Raw genomic sequence first — 24110 nt, 5'->3', positions numbered from 1 at the left:
GAGAGCGGGGGGGAGACGGAGGAGGGAGAGCGGGGGGGAGACGGAGGAGGGAGAGCGGGGGGGAGACGGAGGAGGGAGAGCGGGGGGGAGACGGAGGAGGGAGAGCGGGGGGGAGACGGAGGAGGGAGAGCGGGGGGGAGACGGAGGAGGGAGAGCGGGGGGGAGACGGAGGAGGGAGAGCGGGGGGGAGACGGAGGAGGGAGAGCGGGGGGGAGACGGAGGAGGGAGAGCGGGGGGGAGACGGAGGAGGGAGAGCGGGGGGGAGACGGAGGAGGGAGAGCGGGGGGGAGACGGAGGAGGGAGAGCGGGGGGGAGACGGAGGAGGGAGAGCGGGGGGGAGACGGAGGAGGGAGAGCGGGGGGGAGACGGAGGAGGGAGAGCGGGGGGGAGACGGAGGAGGGAGAGCGGGGGGGAGACGGAGGAGGGAGAGCGGGGGGGAGACGGAGGAGGGAGAGCGGGGGGGGAGACGGAGGAGGGAGAGCGGGGGGGAGACGGAGGAGGGAGAGCGGGGGGGAGACGGAGGAGGAGCAAATCGAGAAAAAGGGATTTTTTTTTTTTTTTTAAGTAATTATACTCATCTATCTGACATTATCAGATGCATACAGTGTCATCCCTTTGGGTCCTCACATGGATTGCGGGGGCACCGCCATTCCACTTGGTGAAAAGAAGTCCAGTGATGTAATGACATCTGCAGGGAGGTCACCGCTCGGGGGGGGTGGGGGGGGGGGGGTGGGGGGGTGTCACAGGATGGGGAAAAGTCTGAATACCTAGAATAAACCAGAAAAAAAAATCTTGCAGAAAACTGGATACAATTAGTGGCTGACACCAGTGGCCACCGGGCTAATACTGAGCAGCACAGCGTGCAAGGGGAGAATAAAGCCAGGGATCTGGAGACATTGTTGTAAAGCTGTTTCGCTCCCAGAGGTCATAGGTCAGTCATCAATCTGACAGCATGTGTCCCCAATAATATTAATAATATTAACAGGACCGACCCCTCACCATCAGGCAGAGATTCTCATGCCAAGTAATATAAATCCCTCAGATCTCCATCATCATTCATCCCCTCCCCTGTTCGCCCCCACACACGTAGCACTATACTTCCCTGCACCCCCCACCGCAAGTGACATCACACACACTGACCTGCACAGCACGTGACATCAGCCCCCCACACCACAGAGACCCATGCGAGTAACATCAGCCCCATTCTGCAGGTAGACCCCCCTGCACGCAGATCCCCCACGCAGGCAACATGACCACCTTCCCAACAGACTCCAGCACACAGCCTCTCTTCCCCAGAGACCTGCAGCCCCCCCTTCACAACAGACACCCAGCCCCGCTAGCAAGAAACATGACCCCCTTCCCACTGAGACCCCCAGCATGCAGTCACCCTTCCCCAGGCAGGCCCCTCCAGCACGCAGTCCCATGCAAACATCTCCCCAGGCAGCCCCATGCAAGCATCACCACCCCATTCTCCCCAGGCAGCCCCATGCAAGCAACACCACCCCATTCTCCCCAGGCAGCCCCATGCAAGCATCACCACCCCATTCTCCCCAGCAGCCCCATGTAAGCACCACCACCACCCCATTCAAGCAGCACCACCCCATTCTCCCCAGGCAGCCCCATGCAAGCAACATCCCCCCATTCTCCCCAGGCAGCCCCATGCAAGCATCACCACCCCATTCTCCCCAGGCAGCCCCATGCAAGCATCACCACCCCATTCTCCCCAGGCAGCCCCATGCAAGCAACACCACCCCATTCTCCCCAGGCAGCCCCATGCAAGCAACACCACCCCATTCTCCCCAGGCAGCCCCATGCAAGCAACACCACCCCATTCTCCCCAGGCAGCCCCATGCAAGCAACATCCCCCCATTCTCCCCAGGCAGCCCCATGCAAGCAACATCCCCCCATTCTCCCCAGGCAGCCCCATGCAAGCAACACCACCCCATTCTCCCCAGCAGCCCTATGCAAGCAACACCACCCCATACTCCCCCAGGCAGCCCCATGCAAGCATCACCCCATTCTCCCCCAGGCAGCCCCATACAAGCATCACCCCATTCTCCCCCAGGCAGCCCCATGCAAGCAACATCCCCCCCATTCTCCCCAGGCAGCCCCATGCAAGCAACACCACCCCATTCTCCCCAGGCAGCCCCATGCAAGCAACATCCCCCCATTCTCCCCAGGCAGCCCCATGCAAGCAACATCCCCCCATTCTCCCCAGGCAGCCCCATGCAAGCAACATCCCCCCATTCTCCCCAGGCAGCCCCATGCAAGCAACACCACCCCATTCTCCCCAGGCAGCCCTATGCAAGCAACACCACCCCATACTCCCCCAGGCAGCCCCATGCAAGCATCACCCCATTCTCTCCAGGCAGCCCCATGCAAGCATCACCACCTCATTCTCCCCAGCAGCCCCATGCAAGCAACACCACCCCATTCTCCCCAGGCAGACCCATGCAAGCAACATCACCCCATTCTCTACAGGCAGCCCCATGCAAGCATCACCACCCCCCCATGCAAGCATCACCACCCCATTCACTCCAGGCAGACCCATGCAAGCAACATCCCCCCATTCTCCCCAGCAGCCCCATGCAAGCATCACCACCACCCCATTCTCCCCAGCAGCCCTATGCAAGCAACACCACCCCATACTCCCCCAGGCAGACCCATGCAAGCATCACCCCATTCTCCCCAGCAACCCCATGCAAGCAACACCACCCCATTCTCTACAGGCAGCCCCATGCAAGCATCACCACCCCATTCTCTCCAGGCAGACTCCCACTTACCTGATCTATGACTTTGGAGAATGACCCCCATAATACCCCAAATCTTGCACAAAAATCCTCGAAATCCAGCCATGACATCCACAGCCTCCTCCTGTCTGCTCTGCTCTATGGAGGAAGAGGCAAATCCTGCACAAAACACTCCAAAACCAAATCCTGCGCGAAATCCCGCCATGATATCCACAGCTTCCTCGTGTGTGCCCTGTCTGTTCTATGGAGGAAGAGGCACCGCCCCTTCCGGTCACATGGGCAGAGGTCCTTTAGCCGACTTGGATTTAGCCTCTACCATTCAAATAATGTCTGGTGAGACTTGGGCGGACACACTTCGGAGAGACACGTTAGTGACCGAGACTTAACCGCAGGGATCTAAGGTGAGAGGTGATGGCTGCCGCAGACAATTACAGTCCAGAAAAATGGACGCTTTTGTTCCCTGTTATCAGCCAGTGAACAGCGTCCCTGTAGCGTCCTTTCTATAGGTGGGCTGTCATAGCTGGAGCTGTTGGCCGAGCTGTCCAACACTTGTGACCTGCCGGCTCCTACGGCGTCTTCTGTAGGACACTTTCTCATGGAAAGCCTCTGAGAGTCAGAACGAAGCCCAAAGTGACTTCCGGCAGGTCCCAGCGGAGGATACCTGATGTAGGGAAGTTCCCAGGTGACATGGAAAGAGCGAAACCCTCTGTATACGCACACTATTCATTGGTAATGGGGCGACAAAAACGCCAGAGGGGACGGCTGGAGATGCAGCATTCTACAGCCAGCCAATCACAGCGCTTGGTCATGAATATATGCAAATGAGCTCATGGGAAAAACAACCGACTTCTCAACGAATTTCTCCTAAATATTCAGCAGGGGCGGTCATTTTCTCAGCAGGGGCGATCATTTTCTCAGCAGGGGCGGTCATTTTCTCAGCAGGTCACTGTTGATTTTTTTTTTTTTTTTAAAGTCTCCATAAGGTAAAAGTCTGTGCCATAACTGGCATATAAATAGAGAGGAGGCATGTGTATATATTGCCGGGCGCATGGGCCTGCGCCTGTAATCCTAGCCACCAAGGGAGGCTGAGTGTTGGATCGCTTGAGTCTAGGGGTTCTGGACTGCCTTGTGCTCATCCGTTCGGGGCCGCTGCACTAGTTCGGTATTTGTGACCCTGGGGGAATCAGAACTAACCAGAGTCCTAAAGTGGGAGGAGGCCGGCCCGGGACGGCCCAAGAGACCCCATGCCGATCGACGTGTGCAGCCGCGCCTGTGATAGCACCTACGGTGTAGAGCTCTACAACGCAGGGCAGCACTGGACAACACAGCGTGACATCCACTTTTCTTTATAGGCTGAACTGGATGGACAAATGTCTTTTTTCGGCCTTACTAACTATGTAACTGTGTGCGGTGGGACCAGGGATCATGGAGTGTCATGGCATCTATGAAGCTGCACCTTGTTAGGTGGAGATGGAGGTGTCATGTCATATATGAACTACACGATGAGAATCTGGAATTGCTTGCCTGAGGAGGTGGTGATGGCGAACTCAGTTGAGGGGTTCAAGAGAGGCCTGGATGTCTTCCTGGAGCAGAACAATATTGTATCATACAGTTATTAGGTTCTGTAGAAGGACGTAGATCTGGGGATTTATTATGATGGAATATAGGCTGAACTGGATGGACAAATGTCTTTTTTCGGCCTTACTAACTATGTAACTGTGTTTTCTGTAGTGTTGGCTATGAATGACTCCTTAATAAGGTTGCCGGCTTATGGCTGTCATGATTATGTGACCTTATAATGAAGGATGTGGCAATTACCGCTGGATCCAGCATGGTATAGATAGGATTCAACTTCTTTTTTTTTTTTTCCTTTTTTAATAAGGTTACAATAATGATATAGTGCTGTACCTCCTTTATACATTTTCGTTGCCAGTTCATACCTGGCAGAACAAGGTGCTTCAGCCAGATCCGTCTCTTGGAGTGAAGCTGGTTGCAGTTGAAACTGGTGATATTAGGGTATGTGTCCACGTTCAGGATTTGGTCAGGATTTTATGCAGGTAAAATCCTGACCAAATCTGCACCTGAGGTCATTGGCAGGTCACCTGCGGTGTTCTTGCGTGTTTTGCTCATTGTAAGGACATGCTGCGTTCTTAAAAGACGCGCCGCATGTCCATTTTCGCGGGTCTGCCGCATGCATCTTTTAATGCATAGTGGAGACGGGATTTCATGAAATCCCCTCCACTATGCTGTAACATCTGGACGCTGCGTGTTTGACCCTGCGGCTCAACACAGCGTCAAACACGCAGCGTTTCCTGAACGTGGAAACATACCCTTAGGGCTGTTGTGCAGGGACAAACTGTTAAGGGGTACAGCAGAGCTACAGTTCCTTAATTCTCTACCTCATTAGGGGTCTCAGAGGTCAGATCCTCAATGATCATAAAGTGATGGCGTGTCCTTGTGCTATGACATCACTTTATAAGCTAGAGATATCCTTTATTGTGCCCGTATGTTGATAATGTAAACTATAAGTAAGAATTAGGTAGTGAATAGCCGTTATTGTAGACTTTGGAATCCAAGTAGACCCTGCTGGAAGGCAACGGAAAATGTAATAGATGCCTCAAAAGAAAGCTGAGTAACAACCCTGGTTCCCTGAGTTTGTCTAACACTCCAATAGGTTTTTGTTCAGCTAATCACTGTCTTATTTTTCATTCTTTAGACATCTGCATTACCAAATCTGGGATAAACGAGCAAGTCTGCAGAATATTTCAAAACACAATAAAGTGTTCTATTCCCCTAGATTTATCTTCAGCCAAAAACCAAGAAACAGTGACTATAAACGTTTGATTTCTGTCAAATAACAATTCGTGTTTCTTTGGATTCCATCATTGGAGAATTTAAGAAAATAGAATAAACACATGACATTTAAATAACTGCAGGAAATTTCAAGATTGGATCTCATGTCTTTACTTGGGGACTTCAGTGAGTATTTGGGCAGACCTAATATCCAGCTCCTAGCATGGGCTACTTCACATTATGAGGATGGAAACTGGTGTCCTCAATGTCCAGAGACGACCACCGGTAAGGAAAAGAAATCTTTCTACGGGACACAGTGTTTACACACCGGTTAAGAAGAAGGCAAGCGGAAGTGAGGGAAAGAACATAACATCCGAATCCCATAACATGACAGATTGTTCTGCAGAGGTGAATACAATGTGTTCAGGCCAACAGGTAAGATATGGATGCGGGACAGAACAATAATTCCATTTATTCATTGTCAATAAGAACCTATCCACTGAGAAATAGTAAATTCTTGACTAGCTGCAAGTAGGTAGTAAAGAAACACATGTTTTCTTCAAGATTCTTTGAACATTCCTGTAAGCAGAAGTTATGGAACATGACACACCTTAGCATTTCTGCTCACACTATTAAAGCATTAATGTACTTTACTTGTTGTATGCTAGGCTTTACCAATCCCAACTCCCATTTATTTAAATGGAACTTTGTGCAGATTGTTGTCAGATTTCCAGCAGCAGTGTGGAAGGATTCATAGTGGTGTAGAGTCCTGGAAATGAGTGGCGTTCAGATCACTTACTTTCTAAAATGATCTTCCCATAGGTTATGGATGCTTAACAGAAGAACATCAGGACTTTACTATCTGCTGGAAATATAAAGGCATGTGCACAGAAGGTCTTTGAACGTCTTGAAGAAGCTCTAAAGAAATGTTAGAAAGCATTAATGTATGCCCAGCAAGCTGAGGAAGACTTTCTGTGCATATGGTCAAGCTTTTGAGCTACTTCTAACTGCTTCATGTTTCCAAAGATGAGAAATAGTTCAAAGAAGTGACCTGACCATTCTTCAGGCAGCTTTTGCTTAGAAGCCACTCGCTAATTCATCCATAGAAGTAAAATATAAAACTCAGGCGGCTATAAAATTACTGCAAAGACACAAAAAAATACGCTTGAGACATAACACGGCCAATGTTTTTCTGAAGCGTTTTCTGCTTCTAAAAGATGCAACCAACTACGGACTTACATTCAAGGTAGCTGATAGAAGAGAACCATATGTGGGTTAAACAATGCATAAAGCTTTATTGAGTGAGTTCATTTTAAAATGCAGAAAAAGGCCCAAAAGCAATTTACAACAAAGTGTCCAGCAGGGAGGGGGGGTCTGATCCTAACACACTATACTCCTAAAAGTAATTTGTATGTATATTAATAGATTTACATAAAAGGACAATATATATAGCAAAGGTAACTAGGGAAGAATATGTATCACCAACAATTATTTTATATCCTGTTGATACGAAGTGATACAACTACAATCAAATTATAAATAAGATACTCCTGTAACCTTAATGCAAGATCAAATCAAATAAAAAAAGTGGTCATACTAAGGCGTGCCAGTATTGATGGAGGATATTATAAATATATGTATTAATCACAGCCTTAGTATAAATTCAGTTGGTTCCTAATGATGTATCATAGGACCAATGTGGGTTTAATGTATCCCATATTGCTAAATATACATATCCTGCAGCATTAATAGGTAAGCTGTAAATACATATAAAGAAAGTATGGCACTATACCTTAGTAAGAACGTCCACACACAACAGAGTATACTGCTAGGATAAGTCAAGTCTTCTACCCCCAATGTCCCCAGAAGAAGCTCCGGGCAAAACGCGCGTCGGGGTGAAGGGGGAAAGACTTGACTTATCCTAGCACCATACTCTGTTGTGTCACTAGAAGATACAATTAACTTGGGCTTTTTGTGACTACTATGATCACATGATAGTCAGGGAACAGTCGTAACTATTCTGCACACTCTATACAACTTTGTGTTTTCAGAGACTCTACATCTGTCACCTTTAAGCTCTTTAACATGCTTTATATATGTGATTCTTAGCAGTCTTTCTTTTCTTTAGGACTGTGGCAGCGATGACGACCTGTTTGGAGAATATGACAGCTTTGCCGAGGACCCATCTTTGCTAGCACAAATGGATTGCTTAGAAGAAAAGTGTAACCAGGAGGCTGCAAGCACTTTACCTCTTACTCAGAGACCTGACCCCTCTAACCAGTTTATGACACCCCTCAACCCCTCTAAATCCACTGTTCAAGATAAAGAGTTACTAAATCATCTGAAGAGAAATGTATTGCTTACGGAGGGAAATCCAGACTCCTGGGACTTATCTGATGATCTTCCTTGTTCGCAGCTCCTCTGTTATGAAGATGCAAATCCAAAATCTGTCACTGAACAAAATCTTAATGAGCGCAGCTCTGACAAAGCAAATCCTGTGTACACATCCATTGCTTCTTATATAAATGCAAAAGATGGAAAAACGAAAAGTCTGCGGGACAGTCTGAAGAACACATTGGCTGGAAATGCTAAAGCACATACCCCTCATATCTCCAGGACCAGGCAAATAAAAGAAACCATCATTATGGAGGAACTTGATGTTGCCCAAAAGACACTGGAGATGTCGTCTGAAATCGACTTGGGACCGTTCTACGGTTTACCCAGCAAAGTCGCTGAACTTATTGAACACTATAGAGGCATTAAAAAACTTTATGGTAATTAAATACCTCGGTTTCGATGTCGCCACTAAACCAGAGCTGGAGCTAGATTTTCCTTCAACTAGGGCAAAAGTTAAATTGCCCTGTATCTAAATACCCAGATTAAGGCAAATTGGCTTGTTTGCACCCCCACCAGGTACCTGTGGCACATGCCCTGGTTGCCCACCCCTACCAACGCCCCTGTAAAAACGACTGAATTCTATGACAAGTAAAATGTATGTTAGGGACTCCTAGCTTTGCTACTTTGATAAAAATCCTGAGAAATGTTTCCTCTGCTGTAAGCCTATCACTCCACATCCTGCATCGGTTAAAGGGATGAGTTAATCATTCTACTATTGTTGCCTAGCCTAAGCATTTTATTGTGGCTGATATGGCGACCGTTTTGCAATGGTTGCACCGCTTTTATCTTATCAAGCATGTATGGGCCCCACCGTGCCCCCTGCTTATTGTGCTATCTCACAGAGTTACTGGATTTTTTGTACATAACAAATTTTATTAGATAATTAAAATACATGATTGCACAATACATTATTTAAAAAAATATATGAATGAAATTAAGCATATATCTGTGTGAGGGGAACGGAGTGTGCAGAATGAAAGATCATGAGTAGAGGATGTATTACAAATATGTACTTGAAAAATTCAAAAATGTTATGTACACCTTTTGGCTGGATCACGAATTTAATAACATGTAATTCAATAAAAAAAGGAAATACAGTTCATTATAAATAAAGTGTAATATATAGTTGATGGTAACAAATAGAACTATGAGAGAACATAAAACACAACTAGTGATGAGCGAGTATACTCGGTGATCTCCGAGTATTTGCTATTGCTCGGAGATACAGTTTTCGTCGCCTCAGCTGCATGATTTACGGCTGCTGGACAGGCTGAATACATGTGGGAATTCCCTAACAAACAGGCATTCCTCACATGTATTCAGCGTATCTGGAAGCCGTGAATCATGCAACTGAGGAGATGAAAACTATATCTCCGAGCAATAACAAATACTCGGAGACCACCCGAGCAACGAGTATACTCGCTCATCACTAAACACAACCAAAACCTAATATAGGGCCAAAAACCCTGGAAAAAGCACACCACAGTTCCCCTCACACCACTCTAACGTGTGGTTCGCTGTCGCTTCTTCAGGGAGTCTTTCTATTAGATTGTGGTTGTATTTTATGTACATACTTGTAATGCATCCTCTATTAATTATCTTCCATTCTGCACACTCCATTTCCCTCACACAGATATATGCTTAATTTTATTCATATATTTTTATATTCCGTTTTCTAATCGTGTTGTGCAATCATGTATTATGTTTTTCTGTTATAAATTATCTAATACAGTTTGCTATATACATTTTCCTTGAATACAACTTCTTTTTGGGCATTATATATATATATGTTTAGTATTCAGGTTTTTTAATATATTATCCCTTATTTTTGGTATTGCTTTTCTGTATAGGTTTTTTTTTTACTGGGTTTTCTACCTGCAGTAAAACATTTCTTTTTTTTTTTCTTCAGACTGGCAGCATACATGCCTAACTTTGGAATCCCTACGACAGCGGAAAAACTTGATTTACTCCTTACCAACAAGTGGCGGTAAAACTCTTGTTGCAGAAATTGTAATACTTCAAGAACTTCTGTGCAGGAAAAGGGACGTGCTGATGATCTTGCCTTACGTTGCTATTGTACAGGAGAAGGTCTGTTTTGTATAATTTTTAGCTGCTCTGTAAATCCCACAAGTCACATTTATATTAATCAGTGTAAGATTTCTGTATTACTGTATCAGTAAAGGAGTGCTAGACTGCCCCTTTTAGTTCTCCATTGAACTTGGTGTATTCTTCATCTGCTGCTGCAGCGTATTAATATAATGGCATTTAATTAGCTCTAGCAGCTTGTCATGTATCTTTGTAAGTGATCCTCGTAAGGCCACATTCACACGTTCAGTATTTGTAAGCCAAAACCAGGAGTGGAACAATCAGAGGAAAAGAATAATAGAGACACGTCACCACTTCTGTATTTATCACCCACTCCTGGTTTTGGCTTACAAATACTGATGTAAAATACTGACCAAATACTGAATGTGTGACGGCAGCCTATATCTTAAAACTGTTGCTTTAGCCTGGACTATACATCTACCCAAAGTGTGATACAACTTGTTGCTGTTCCCAGGATATGGGACGATGTATAATAACACAATTCTACGAAAAATCTGGTTTTCAATGTTTGGATAGCGTTTAAAGGGGTATTCCCAACTTGTGTATTTATGGAATATCCTCAGGATATGCTGCAGATGTAGATCCCACTAATGGGCCCTTCTTTCATCTTTAGAACAAGGCATCGTCAATGATGCGGTCAGTGGAGAGTCAATAGGAATTCCCATACAAAGCAACATAGGAGTTCCCACAGCTTCATGGCGCATCAATGCTCCGTTAATAGGGTCAATATCAACATGTAGCATCCAATTATGGCATATCCTGTAGATACTGCATACAAATGAGATGGAAATACCCATTTAATCGTAAGTAGGCTGGTGCTTTACCGACAGATACTGCATAGTATTGCATTTGCTTCCCAAGGTTCGTGGCTTGTCCAGTTTTGGAGTAGACCTGGAGTTTTTGATAGAGGAGTATGCTGGCAGCAAAGGAAGATTTCCGCCAATAAAAAGGAGAACCAAAAAGTCCTTGTACATTGCAACAATTGAAAAAGGTCACAGTCTTGTCAACTCGTTGATTGAAACTGAGCGAATCAGTGACTTGGGTCTGGTCGTCGTTGATGAGGTAAGTCCCCTTTTTGTACCGATGTAGTGGGCTACCCTAAGCATTGTGCCGAGGACGCACTCTGCAGCTGACATTCTGCATACACAGTATACTGACTCTTCCACTGCTTAATAGGGTCATCCTTTCAGTTTAAGGATTATTAGGAAAATAACAAATCTCAATACCTAAACCAAAAACATCCAGTTTTTTGCCCAAAGAAGGATATGCATCCCAGTGTGTTCACCTATGGATGTGAGAGAGTGCTCCTCATTTGTTCGTTAGTTCGTTCATTTATTCATAATTTGCATAGAATGGACTTCGGCATGGATTAAAGTGAATCTGTCAGTATGTCCTTAGGCGTCTATATGGGCAGGTAGGTCTTAATAAGCTGAATAAAATGACACCTTGACATCTGCGACCTGATGGATATTCCAGAGAAATCCTTGTTTTTCTTATAATGTGTAAATGAGCTATTCAGAACTTTGAGCCGGACATACTGTAGATATCACCGAGAATCTGTCTCCAAAGTTCATGTTACATAAAAGATGTCGTTACCAGTGTGAAATATGTAATAACTGACACTCTGACCTCCTGACTTGCATGTCTTTTTCGCTAACTACATAGAGCTCAATAAGCTCTGTGCAGTGAACAGAATCAGCGACCCTGCCGATTCTTATGTAGGACCTGGTGACAACATATCGGCATAGTAGAGTGGACCTAGATCAGCTCTACCAGTTAGCACAGCAGAACTCCTAATAATTCCCCAGTTACAGGAGGGAAAAAAAAAATAAAAAAATCCACAGATCTTTTGATTGAGGGGCAAATTATGTAAAAAAAAATACTTCATAAGTATTTTTTATCTGCAAAAAAAATGAAATAAAAAAATCTGACAAAAAAAAATAAAATCTTTTATTATGATATAAAAGCACACTCCTGTTTAAAAAAAAAAAAAAAAAATTGTAAGAAAACCTACCAGGGAGATTTATTTCTAAACTTTTTTCAGCTTTTTAGGCCTCTTTCAAATATGTTTTTCACAAATCTATTGAAGGTTGATGTGTCCATGCCCCTGTTTGTTGTCATGGACACGGTCCCCCCCCCAAAAAAAAAACAAGTCACGTAGATCTTTTCAACGTCTGAATGACGTCTTCATATCACCCATAATCTGTAGTACGGTTAAATTGAAAAATAAAATTAAGTCTTGGGTGGGAAAATAAACAATCAAAATAATGTGGCTGAATAAATATGTACAGTTTTAAACTAATATTTTGTTGTAGTACTGCCTGAATTCTGACAGTGTTCAGTCTTTTTGGGCCGGATTCTCTCAGTATGGCACATCCAGAATTGGCAATCTGTGCCCACTCCTCCTTGTAGTAGGCTCGGCTCCATACATCCGCATTGGACCTGTGCCATACATACAGGGTGGATGTCGTGAGGGAGTCCAGACTCTTCTAAGTCTAACTAACTCTGTTGTGAGTATTTCTATATTATGTATGAAATGTCTTTTGTTTTTTTCCTCTTAGCTGCATATGCTCAGCGAAGGAAGTCGCGGTGCAATATTAGAAATGGCTCTTGCTAAGATTCTGTACACAAGTGGTAAGTTGTCCGAACCTCTCCACAGTGAGAAGTCCTTTGGGGTGGTGGCCTGTAGTGGTTAGTAACTACTAGTGTTGAGCGATACCGTCCGATACTTGAAAGTATCGGTATCGGAAAGTATCGGCCGATACCGGCAAAATATCGGATCCAATCCGATACCGATACCCGATACCAATACAAGTCAATGGGACTCATGTATCGGACGGTATCCCTGATGGTTCCCAGGGTCTGAAGGAGAGGAAACTCTCCTTCAGGCCCTGGGAACCATATAAATGTGTAAAAGAAAGAATTAAAATAAAAAATATCGCTATACTCACCTCTCCGACGCAGCCGGGACTTCAGCGAGGGAACCGGCAGCGTTGTTTGTTTAAAATTCGCGCTATTACTTGGTTACGTGAATTCCCGGCTTGTGATTGGTCAGGTCGGCCATGTTGCCGGGACGCGGACCAATCACAGCAAGCCGTGACGAAATTGCGTCACGGCTTGCTGTGATTGGTCCGCGACCCGGCAATATGGCCGCCCTGACCAATCACAAGCCGTGACGTCACGGGAGGCTGGACACGCGCTCATTTTAAAATGGGCGCGTGTCCAGCCTCCCGTGACGTCACGGCTTGTGATTGGTTGCGCCGCAGTCAACCAATCACAAGCCGGGAGGCTGGACGCGCTCATTTTGAAATGGGCGCGTGTCCAGCCTCCCGGCTTGTGATTGGTTGACCGCGACGCAACCAATCACAAGCCGTGACGTCACGGGAGGCTGGACACGCGCCCTTTTTAAAATGAGCGCGTGTCCAGCCTCCCGTGACGTCACGGCTTGTGATTGGTTAATGGCGGCCATGTTGCCGGGACGCGGACCAATCACAGCAAGCCGTGACGTATTTTCGTCACGGCTTGCTGTGATTGGTCCGCGTCCCGGCAACATGGCCGCCCTGACCAATCACAAGCCGGGACTTCACGTAACCAAGTAAAAGCGCGAATTTTAAACAAACAACGCTGCCGGTTCCTTCGCTGAGGTCCAGGCTGCGTCGGAGAGGTGAGTATAGCGATATTTTTTATTTTAATTCTCTCTTTTACACATTTTAACATTAATGTTGTTGCGATACCCGATACCACAAGAGTATCGGAATCCCGGTATCGGAATTCCGATACAGCAAGTATCGGCCGATACCCGATACTTGCAGCATCGGAATGCTCAACACTAGTAACTACCAAAAGTGGTCCAAGGAAGAGCAGCTGGTGAATGAGGAGCAGGGTTCTGGACAACAAATCCTCATTATTGTGCACATGGGGAGTGAACGCTAATTTGTGTGGTCGGATTCTACAGAAGAGTTACTGTATCTTATGCATTCAATATTAACAAAAGGAATCCGCACTCACTCAGCTTCTTAGAAAAGGTTAATGTCTATTTATTCCATGTGGCAGGACAATCCTTTGACATGCAGAGGGAGCGGGGAAGTGAAGGGGGACAAGAACCATTTTGCGCCCATCCCAGCCCTTCTGCTGGTCCAAACCAAATCTATTTTTTTTTCACTTTTTGCAGTGACTGTATCATAAATTGCTCATAAATGAAAGTTTGTTGATAAAAAGGTGTCTGATTAGTCCCATACACAGAACGTTGATTAACGAACTTGAGCAGCGCTGGCTATTTTGACAACTGGTAACGTTTCTCCTTGTGGAAAGTGACATGCCAAGATGAGGAGACTTTTAAGCCACAATGCTCCTCTGGGAAATATGCAAATTGTCACTTCAGAGAGGAAGAAGACTAGAACTCTAGTGCCACCTATAGGAAGTAGCAATCCTAATAGTCAATATCGACTCTCTAACGAGCCTTGTCACATGACTTGGAGCAGGGGTGGAATCGCCATTGATGCAACCTGTACAGCCACACAGGGGCCCAGATGGTAATAGGGGCATCTTCTAACTGCAAAGCAGCTCTTGTAACATACACGTCCCACTATGATGTAATCCTGGTCGCTGTATATCAATAGGTAGGCTTACCCTTTACACAATGCTTCTATGGTAGGAAACAGCGCCTGAAGACATAAATCCTAAACAATGAAGAATAATACTTCCTAATGGATGCGTGGCAATGCACTATAAATGTCATAATTCAGCTCTAGCTTTCCTGAAGAACATAGCAACCATAGGTTAGCCATATGAAACTTTCCGTTAACTCCAGTGGATATGCTCTCATATGTTGTAATGTGAGAAGCTTACATGGATGTATCTTGTGAAAAGAACTTTGTAATGAGGTTTGACAACCTTTGGGAGAGCTATCGGAAAGATTTTTATGCTCTGATTTTTTTTTTTTTTTCTGATTTTCCCTTTTGTCACTTTTATAATAGAAGAGAGCTTTTCCTAAATGAGACTACGAGCTAAAATGCTGATAATCTACTTGTTTGGCTTCTCTTTTACAGAAAGCACACAGATCATTGGAATGAGTGCAACATTAAACAATGTGGGTGAGCTGCAACAGTTCCTGAAGGCCGAATTTTATACTGACAACTTCAGACCTGTAAGCGGTTTCATTGATATGTAGTGTGTATATAAATATATAATCTCATGTACTTCTTCTTTTTTGGAATATTGCTTTTGATTGTTTATTTAGTATATAATTTTCTTTTAAAAGGGTTTTACTTTTTTTTTTTATTTTTTTTTTTTTTTAAAGGGGGCCCAAAATGATTCCTGTGATGTAAAATATCAAGGAAAGACAGTATTTAAAGCCCCTCCCTGACGTATCGCCACCTGTCTTTATTTTACATGACAGCAATTATATGGGGATAATTTTCTAAAAGTGGGAAACTCCATAACATTTTTTCCCCATTTTGTAAGGGTAGGGGCTCTATATAAAGTAAAGAAATAAGTGTTCTGAAGGTCCACCACTCCTGCAATTGCCACTATATAATACTGCATTATCCACGCAGCAGCTGTCAAGCCTTATTTTCTTTCCTTGGTGTGTGGCCAATTCTTTTGGATGCAAATGAGAGAAAAGGCTACATCCACTCCTGGCTTTGTTTAAAAAAAAAAAAAAAAAAAGAAAATCCGATAACTGGGCAAAAAGTATTAAATCTTCTTACTAACAACTAAACCATCCAATCAAAGAAGCTGGAGACCTCCATTAAAGTAATAGACAAATCTTTATTAAATACAATAACAATTAATTAAAACATAAAAGTTAGAAGGTAATACATGATTGGACAACACATGGTACACTTAGGTAAGAAACGGTATCAATAATAACACAAGAATTTTTATTGCATAATTATTCTCCAAAAACGCCATCTTCATTGTGTAAATACGAGCTTTATATGATGTATACCAATGTGGATTTATTAATAACATTCCAGAATAGAAAAGGCAGGAAAGGGCACGTTTATACATCTCTCTAATTGTACTCCGTAATGGACCTTTCCAGCCTAAGAATATATCACATCTGTCTGCTTTAGGCTATGTGCACACGTCAGGATTTTCTGCAGAATTTTTCTGAACAAAACCAGACTTTTTCTGCAGGAAATCCGCATGCGGTTTTTTCCGGAGCTTCCCATTGCATTAAATAGCGGCAAAAACGCGAAAAATCCGCAAAATTAATGAACATGCTGCGTTTTTTACCGCGATAAATTTTTTTCCGCGGGAAAAAACCCCATCATGTGCACAAAAATAGCAGAATGCATTAAAAATGATGGGATGCTTATGTATGCATTTTTTTAAGCGTTTTTACCGCGGAAAACTGCCCAAAAAAACCCGCGAAAAATCCTGTGCACATAGCCTTACTTGTGCTGGTTATCAAAAGTAGGGGGAGACCCCACATCAGTTTTTTCAATTATTTATTTGCATAATACAAGTACAGTAAAATACGCAGGCAAGGCACTAATTAGATCTATCTGTCTATCTTTGCACATCTAACACCTAAAAATCTTGCTATTTCTATTCTGGTGTCAAACGGACGGTGCACACGGGTCACACTTTGTAATCCGTGTGCTGGACGTATTGACAGACATGCTGCTGAAAAAAAAGGAACATGTCCACGGGTAGGCCTCGCTGACATCCCCGTAGATTTTAAAGGATCCATTGTCACCACACGTAGCGGACACAATGAATGAATGAAAGAGGCCTTTAGCACAGCAATCTATTAGGCCTTGTATTACACCACTTCATATGAGATCACATTTCATCTATCAGTCACCTCAACTCACAGATAGTCAGTGTCTTCAACAGCCAGGTGATTGACTGGATAGGACGCCATCTTATTTGGTCCTGGTGGGAACCCTAGAGCAGTGCTGCGGGAGAAATAGTGGTTTAAAATGGTGACATTTATTGCTTTATTTTATCATTTCCTGTGACAAAGCCCTAAAAAACCCTTCAGTCAGATTATGGTATGAAAATGGTGGTAAGAAATCCGCTCAAAAACCAACAGATGTTGTCCATGGGCACAATCGACCCCATTACTGCAAGACAGTAGTCATAGCCGCCATGGATATAAAATGTTAGTAATTCACCCTTTACTTTTTACCAGGTTGAATTAAAAGAGTTTGTAAAATTAAGAGACAGTATATATGAAGTTGACAATAAATCAGAGAACAACTTTACATTATCACGGCTGCTGAACTACAAGGTAAATCACTTTTTTTTTTATATCATTTATTTATCACCCACATTCATTAGAACTAATGATGTGCGAACGTGATCGGATTTGGTGCCACCCGAGTGTCTTTGTCGTGCTCAAAAAATATGTTTGATTCCCGCGGCTGCATGTCTCTCGGCTGTTTGACATCCGCAGCACATATGCAGGGATTGCCTGTTTGTTAGGGAATCCCCGCATGTGTTATGGCTGTCAAACGGCCGCAGACATTCAGCCACGGGGACTCGAACATATTATCCGAGCACATCGAAGTCACTCGGTTAGCACCCAAGCATTCTTGGATAACATCTTATCCGAGCACGTTCGTTCATAATTAGAACAAATTGCCCATGGTGCCAAATGCAACCCATTAGTGTTCGGAAGAGAAGCTACAATGCTATCATGGATTCATCTAATGATGGGTTACGGAAGCACTTGACACTAAATTTTTCAGAGCTGCAAGACTTTGTTTCTCCGACTCTTCATTGGGAGACACAGGAAATCTTTATCCATGGTTTATATCTTAGATTAAAAAAAGTTGGCTCCTCCCCTACCAACACCCAGATGTTCAATCCACAATTCTGAAAGCTTCAAGACTTCCTGATTTTGTTGGTCAGACTAGGATCAAGGCCCAAAGGTCTTGGATGTCACATTTTGATATTTTCATTTGTAAGGTCTCTTTTTAATTTTAGCATTACGGTCTTAAGCCAGGGTAGGCCCCTAGGGGCCATGTCCCTGACTTAACTGTAATTTTGCAGAAGAACCTGACTTCTAAGCCTCAGGTCAGGAATTACGCCAGGGCAGGGCAAACTTGGGACCAACGTTTTGGCCACCTTGGATCAATGGAACCCCAATCTGTTCTTGACTGCCCTTTTAGTCCTTTCCTTTTGTACCGATTTAAAGACATCTCTACGCTCCAGCTTGCTAGCAAGGTGTTGTTTTTCTTTTGGCGATCTCATCCATCAGGCCACTCTGCCCTCGCCTTTCACTCTTTCTCGGGACAGGGTTGTTTTGTGTCTGGCACCATCCATTCTCCCTAATGTGTTGTCTACCTCCAATCTTAATGAAGAGATTGCTTTCCTTCTTTATGCCCTTTTGCCTTTTATCTCTTTGAGACATTATTACACATTCTGATGTGGATGTCTTTCCCAGCTCCATTCAGACTTTCAAATGCTTTGCTTGTCATCCAGGTAGGCCTTTGCAGAGGTCCGACAGCCTCCAGGGCTGCTATTGCCTTCTGGTTTCAATATACTATTGCAGAAGATATGGCTAAGCTAAGGCTCCACCGGTGTCGTAGAAGACTCCTGGGCCGTACGCCTCCTGGCATCTGTTCTCTTCCGTAGGACCACTACTTAGTCTTCAGGCCACATCTTTCCAGAGCTCTTACTTATTCTTTGACGGATGCAAGTCTTTGCAAAGGGTACTTGAAGAGTCATTCACTCTGTTGCTAACCTGAGGGATTGCTATTCCTCTTTCTACAAATTATTAGTTTTACCACTCAAGGGACTGCTTTGTGATGTGCCATGGTTTCCTGCGTCCTCCCAATGAAGCATCTGCAAAAAGAGGATTTTAGTTACTCACATATAATCTCTTGTCGTACCCTTCATTGAGGCACAAAACACCCTCCCTTGGTGATCTTTGTTTTGCTTCAGCTCCTTTTGCACTAGGTGAATAGCTGAGTGTAGTTGGGGAAGAGACTTTTTTTTTTATATATATATATATTAAAGTGTAGATTTAATGTCAGCCTCCAAATAGCAGTAGATTTCCCATTACGCTAATTACAACAGATATTTTACAGTGAGTACCAAAAATCCTCTTTATTCAGTATAGCATTTTCTGGGATTGGTTTACTTCATACTTGAGATTTATTTAGAGACTGATGTCAGATTGCAGTTTTAACTGTTTTATTACAATTACGGTACCTTTAAAACTGCATGAAGATGCCGCGGCTTTAAAAATTCAGTAACAGTTTGGGATGAGTGGGCGGCTGGGGGTTATTTTTTAGTTTTTTTGTAATTTGCACAATTGCAAAGGGGTAATTTTTTTGGGTAAGCAAATAAAAGATATAGTTCTTATTACTTTAATATTCTATATTATTTCTTTTCATTAGTATTCAAGTAACATGCTTAGAATAGATCCTGATCACATCATTGCCCTGGTGACTGAGGTCATTCCTAATCAGTCCTGTCTGGTCTTCTGTCCTACCAAAAGGAACTGTGAAAATGTTGCAGAAATGATTTGCAAATACCTCAACAAGTAAGATTTTCCTTCCTAAACATCTTTGATAACGTAAATCTGCCACTATAGAAGATTTAAATAGTTTATTCTTGTATGACCTCAATAACTACCGTACTTCTTGAAAGATTTGTTCATTGTAAACCTTTTTTTTTTCTGCATGATTATGAATTGAATTTGCCCATGTAATGAAGAGCATACTTGAGTCACAGAGAAGCCGAAAAGAAAGCGCTGATTGACGACTTGAGGAATACCGGCAATGGCATCATGTGCTGAGTGTTGAAGCGTACCATTCCCTTCGGTATTGCTTACCATCACAGTGGGCTGACCAGTGATGAGAGGAAATTGGTGGAAGAAGCCTATTCTTCAGGAGTTCTGTGCCTCCTTACCTGCACTTCTACCTTAGCAGCTGGGGTGAATTTACCTGCCAGAAGGTCGGTGCTAGCCAATTTCACGATTTACTTCATTGAAAAATGTAAAGGAAACTTGTCAGCATGTGTTTACTTACCGTATTTTCTGGCGTATAAGACGACTGGGCGTATAAGACGACCCCCCCCAACTTTTCCAGTTAAAATATAAAATCTTCTTAAAAGTCGGGGGTCTTCTTATACGCCGTATGTCGTCTTATAGGGCCGGTGACTAATGTGCCTTTTGGGGGGGGGGAGTGGTCCTGATGACGAAGAGGGGGCATCTCACAGGAAAGTGTGAGTGGAGTATCCCCCATTACCTCATTGTAGCTGCAGTGTGGGGTGCTGGGGAGCGGCGGCGGCCACCGCCCCACAGCACAGCACCCATGCGGCACAAAGAGGAGCAGCAGCTGCCGCCTCTCCCCAGCACAGAGACCCCATGCTGCAGCTACAATGAGGTAATGGGGGATACTCCACTCACACTTTCCTGTGAGACGACCCCTCTTCGTCATCGGGACCACTCCCTGCCACCCACCATATACACATTGGTGTCTGCACTCGGCGTATAAGACGACCCCCGACTTTTAAGAAGATTTTCAGGGGTTAAAAAGTAGTCTTATACACCAGAAAATACAGTATTTGTCCCCAATAAAAATGAGACATTTTTGTAGAGATTCACTGTGTCAGTCATGAAAAATTTAGCGAAGAAGCTGTATGTAAATTGGACTGGAAGTGCACTGAGGGCGAGGCCATGCACTTAGAAGACACGCCCTCAGCACAGTCCAGTGTGATTTGCATATGGCTTCTGTGATAGATTTGTCATGATTGGCACATCAGATCTCTATCATTTTTAGTGGGGATATGTGCCTGTACAGTCTTACTACACTTCCATATGTAAGGAATTTCCTGACCGCTTCCCTTTAAAAGAGTAAAGTAGTGTGAGTGTATTAATATACTCCCCTACTGCTGCTCTCTCAAGATCAAGCATCGTTCTCCTTCACTTCTCGGAAATGTCATCCCTCTGCAGACTCTTCAGGTCCCACTGCACTTTGCATGACCCGGAAGTGGCTTTTGCTATATAAGTCTAGAGGGCGTCAGAGCGAGGCTTTTTAGGCCTGCATTGTAAAAGATGCATAGAGTGACCCGGCTTGTTGCATTTGTGGTGACATCACTGAGAAGAGGAGCAGAAGGGCGCTGGAGTCCGGAGAGAGCAGCGGTAGGTGTGCATATTAATACACTCACAATACACTACGTACACACATCCACCTATATTTTTTTATATTAAATGTGCTTCTTTAAAAGGGATGTACAGTGCCTTGAAAATGTATTCCTACCTCGTGTCCTTTTCCACACTACTCCTGTAAGCTTAAATGTATTTTCTTCCGATTTTATGTGATGTACCAACACAAAGTAGCAAGTATTTGTGAAGTGTAAAGGAAATGAAACATGCATTTCTAAATATTTGAAAAATTGAAATCTTAAAATTATGTGATTTGTATTCAGTTACACTTAGTCTATACTTTGTAGGACCACCAATCACTGCAATTACTGCTGCAAGTCTTTTGGGTATGTATCTACCAGCTTTGCACATCTAGAAACTAATTGCTGGAAAGTGAACCTATGCCCCAGACTCAAGATTTTTGCAGCATCTAACAGGTTTTCTTTTCGGATTTCCCTGTATTTAGCTCCATCCAACTTCCCATCAACTCTGACAAGCTTTCCTGTCCCTGCTGAAGAAAAGCATCCACAGAACATGATGCTGCCAGCCTGCCACCACCATGTTTGACGGTGGGGATGGTGTTTTTAGGGTGATGATCAGTGTTAGTTTTCCACCACACATAGCATTTAGTCCAATATCTTCTACTGTGGTCTTGTCTGACCAAAGCACCGTCTCCCACATGCTAGCTGGGTCCTCTACATGGCTTTTCTCAAACGGCAAACGTGACTTCCTATGGCTTGCTTTAAAAAATAACTTTATTATTGCTACTCTTCCATAATGGCCTGATTTGTGGAGTATATGACTAATAGTTGTCCTCTGGACATATTGTCCTACCTGAGCCATGGATCTCTGTAGCTCCTTTAAAGTGACTTTGAGCCTGTTGGCTGTTAAATCTTATTAGTGCTTTCTATGCTTGGATACTTCTATGTTCCTTCCATTTTTGTATATTGAATTGAACAATGATCTGTGCGATGTTCAGAGTTTGGTCTATTTTTTTTATAACCTAATCCTCTTCCCCACAACTTTATCCCTGACCTGTCTGGTGTGTTCCTGGTACTGTTTTCATGGTGCTGTTTGATTCAATATATTCTCAAATAAACCTCTGAAGGCTTCACAGAACAGCTGTTATTATACTGAGAATAAATTGCACACATGTGAATTCAATTTACTAATTATGTGACTTATCGAGGCAGTTTCATGTAGGAGTATCAGGGGGCTGTATACAAATGCAGGTCACAATTTTCAGATTTATATTTTTTGAATAATTACAAAACTGAGTATCATTTCCTTTACACCTCACAGAAATGTATTACTTTGTGTTGGTATCTCATACACAATCAAAATAAAATACATTTCAGTTTTGGGGTGTAATGTGAACAAAAAAAAAGTGGAAAAGTTCACGGGGTATGAATACTTTTTCAATGTACTGTAATGTAATACAATATAATTTTATTAGAGCAGATACTAAAAGAGCCTGTTTGTTTATAGAGCCAAAGATATACAAACACCATGTTCTAACTAGACATGAGCAAATATGTTCGGCTCCCTCCTTATTCAGCAAGCTGCAGCGCTTACCGAAGAAGTTGTAGCGGGAACCCAGATGCCTGGAGCGCTCCGATAATCAGGTGTCCGCTCCGTAGCTGCATGTGTCTCGGCTGTGTGACATATAATTTTAGATCAGGCGCACAACTCTAATAAATACAATTGAAGGGAGGTGCAAAAAGCTAGTAGTAAATAACGATGTATAAGAAAAAAAGGAAAGCACTACCGTAATGCCTGCACACTACATCACACAAATATAGTATAAGAAGAATAACAAGCTTTATTTGGCACACAATAACAAAAAAAACATAAAACATAACTAAAACCAAACGGGAACGCCACTCATGGACCCCCCACCATAGAACATATATACCGTATATAGGATGCCAGAAAATCAATCAAATAAATACAAAACGCATAAATGTATAATATTACAAAACACACACACACGTGTATATATATATATATATATATATGTGTGTGTATAATCTCCATTGCACCCGAGACAATATAGAAATGTAGTAATACGGTGGACACCCCAAATTGACCCTGGAAAAACTCCGAGCAGGTTATAACAAGCGCCGGTAGGAAATTCCTACATGAGTGTGACCCGATAAACAAAAAATATATCCAAACCTGGCCAAAAATGCTGCAAATGCATATAGATGAAACAATAGCCAAAAGGCAATAACATATATGCTGATAAGGCTATAGAAACTAGCCAGAAATGAATAAATATAAGCCACAATAGTTATGTGGTCAGAGAGTTATAAATGAAGGCAAACACTCACCGTATTGAGAATAAAGCTTGCCAGAGACGAGTGGAGCGTCCAACCGAATGGGGGACAAGACAAGATGGAACAAGGAGTGGGGCGCCCCTAAAGAGACCCAACGCGTATCGCCGTAACCTGTACGGCTTCGTCAGGGGAAGTGGTTGTTAGAGCCACCAAAGTATCTATAAATACCTTAAAAGTGATTAGTACATCACACACCGATGTAGAACGCTGCAGCATGCTGAGGACGGCGCACGGAGGCCGGAAGTGAGCTCACGAACAGAGCGCATAGACCAAGGTAGTGATCGCACATGCGCGAAGTGCAACGCAAATGGCCCGCCTACCAGACACAGGAGACATGAATGTCGGTATACTAAATGTGGCACCTGCGCAGCTCCCGGGAGTCTGGGGAAAGGGACAAAAAGCCCGTTTGGAAAGACTAACAGAGCACAGATCGCACAGGCAAACATCCACATGGGCACAATCAGGAGAACAACGTCAGGACAGGGCAACACACGCAAAGCACATGAATAAAAGAACACGGATGCACACAAAGACAAAAAAGGGGAAATTAGATGATGTAAGTATATATATAATATTAAGAAGAAACACACATATGTTTTACTTATGTTTTATGTT

General features: G+C 43.7%; 1 protein-coding gene across 1 annotated transcript; it reads left to right on the top strand.

Annotated features, from left to right (window-relative positions):
* Positions 1-3005: 3005 nt before the first annotated feature.
* Positions 3006-22875, top strand: LOC143786610 (helicase POLQ-like). Its single transcript, XM_077275782.1, has 11 exons — positions 3006-3151; positions 5467-5978; positions 7672-8317; positions 9850-10028; positions 10908-11108; positions 12608-12680; positions 15095-15192; positions 17191-17289; positions 19406-19551; positions 19725-20039; positions 20574-22875. The coding sequence occupies exons 2-10, from the start codon at positions 5784-5786 to the stop codon at positions 19804-19806; spliced, it is 1719 nt and encodes a 572-aa protein (XP_077131897.1). The 5' UTR covers positions 3006-3151; positions 5467-5783; the 3' UTR covers positions 19807-20039; positions 20574-22875.
* Positions 22876-24110: the final 1235 nt, after the last annotated feature.

Source organism: Ranitomeya variabilis, chromosome 1 (genome assembly GCF_051348905.1).
Source record: "Ranitomeya variabilis isolate aRanVar5 chromosome 1, aRanVar5.hap1, whole genome shotgun sequence".
Taxonomy (NCBI): domain Eukaryota; kingdom Metazoa; phylum Chordata; class Amphibia; order Anura; family Dendrobatidae; genus Ranitomeya; species Ranitomeya variabilis.
The sequence above is the reverse complement of the archived record's forward strand: the minus strand, read 5'-3'. Positions and strand labels throughout refer to the sequence as shown.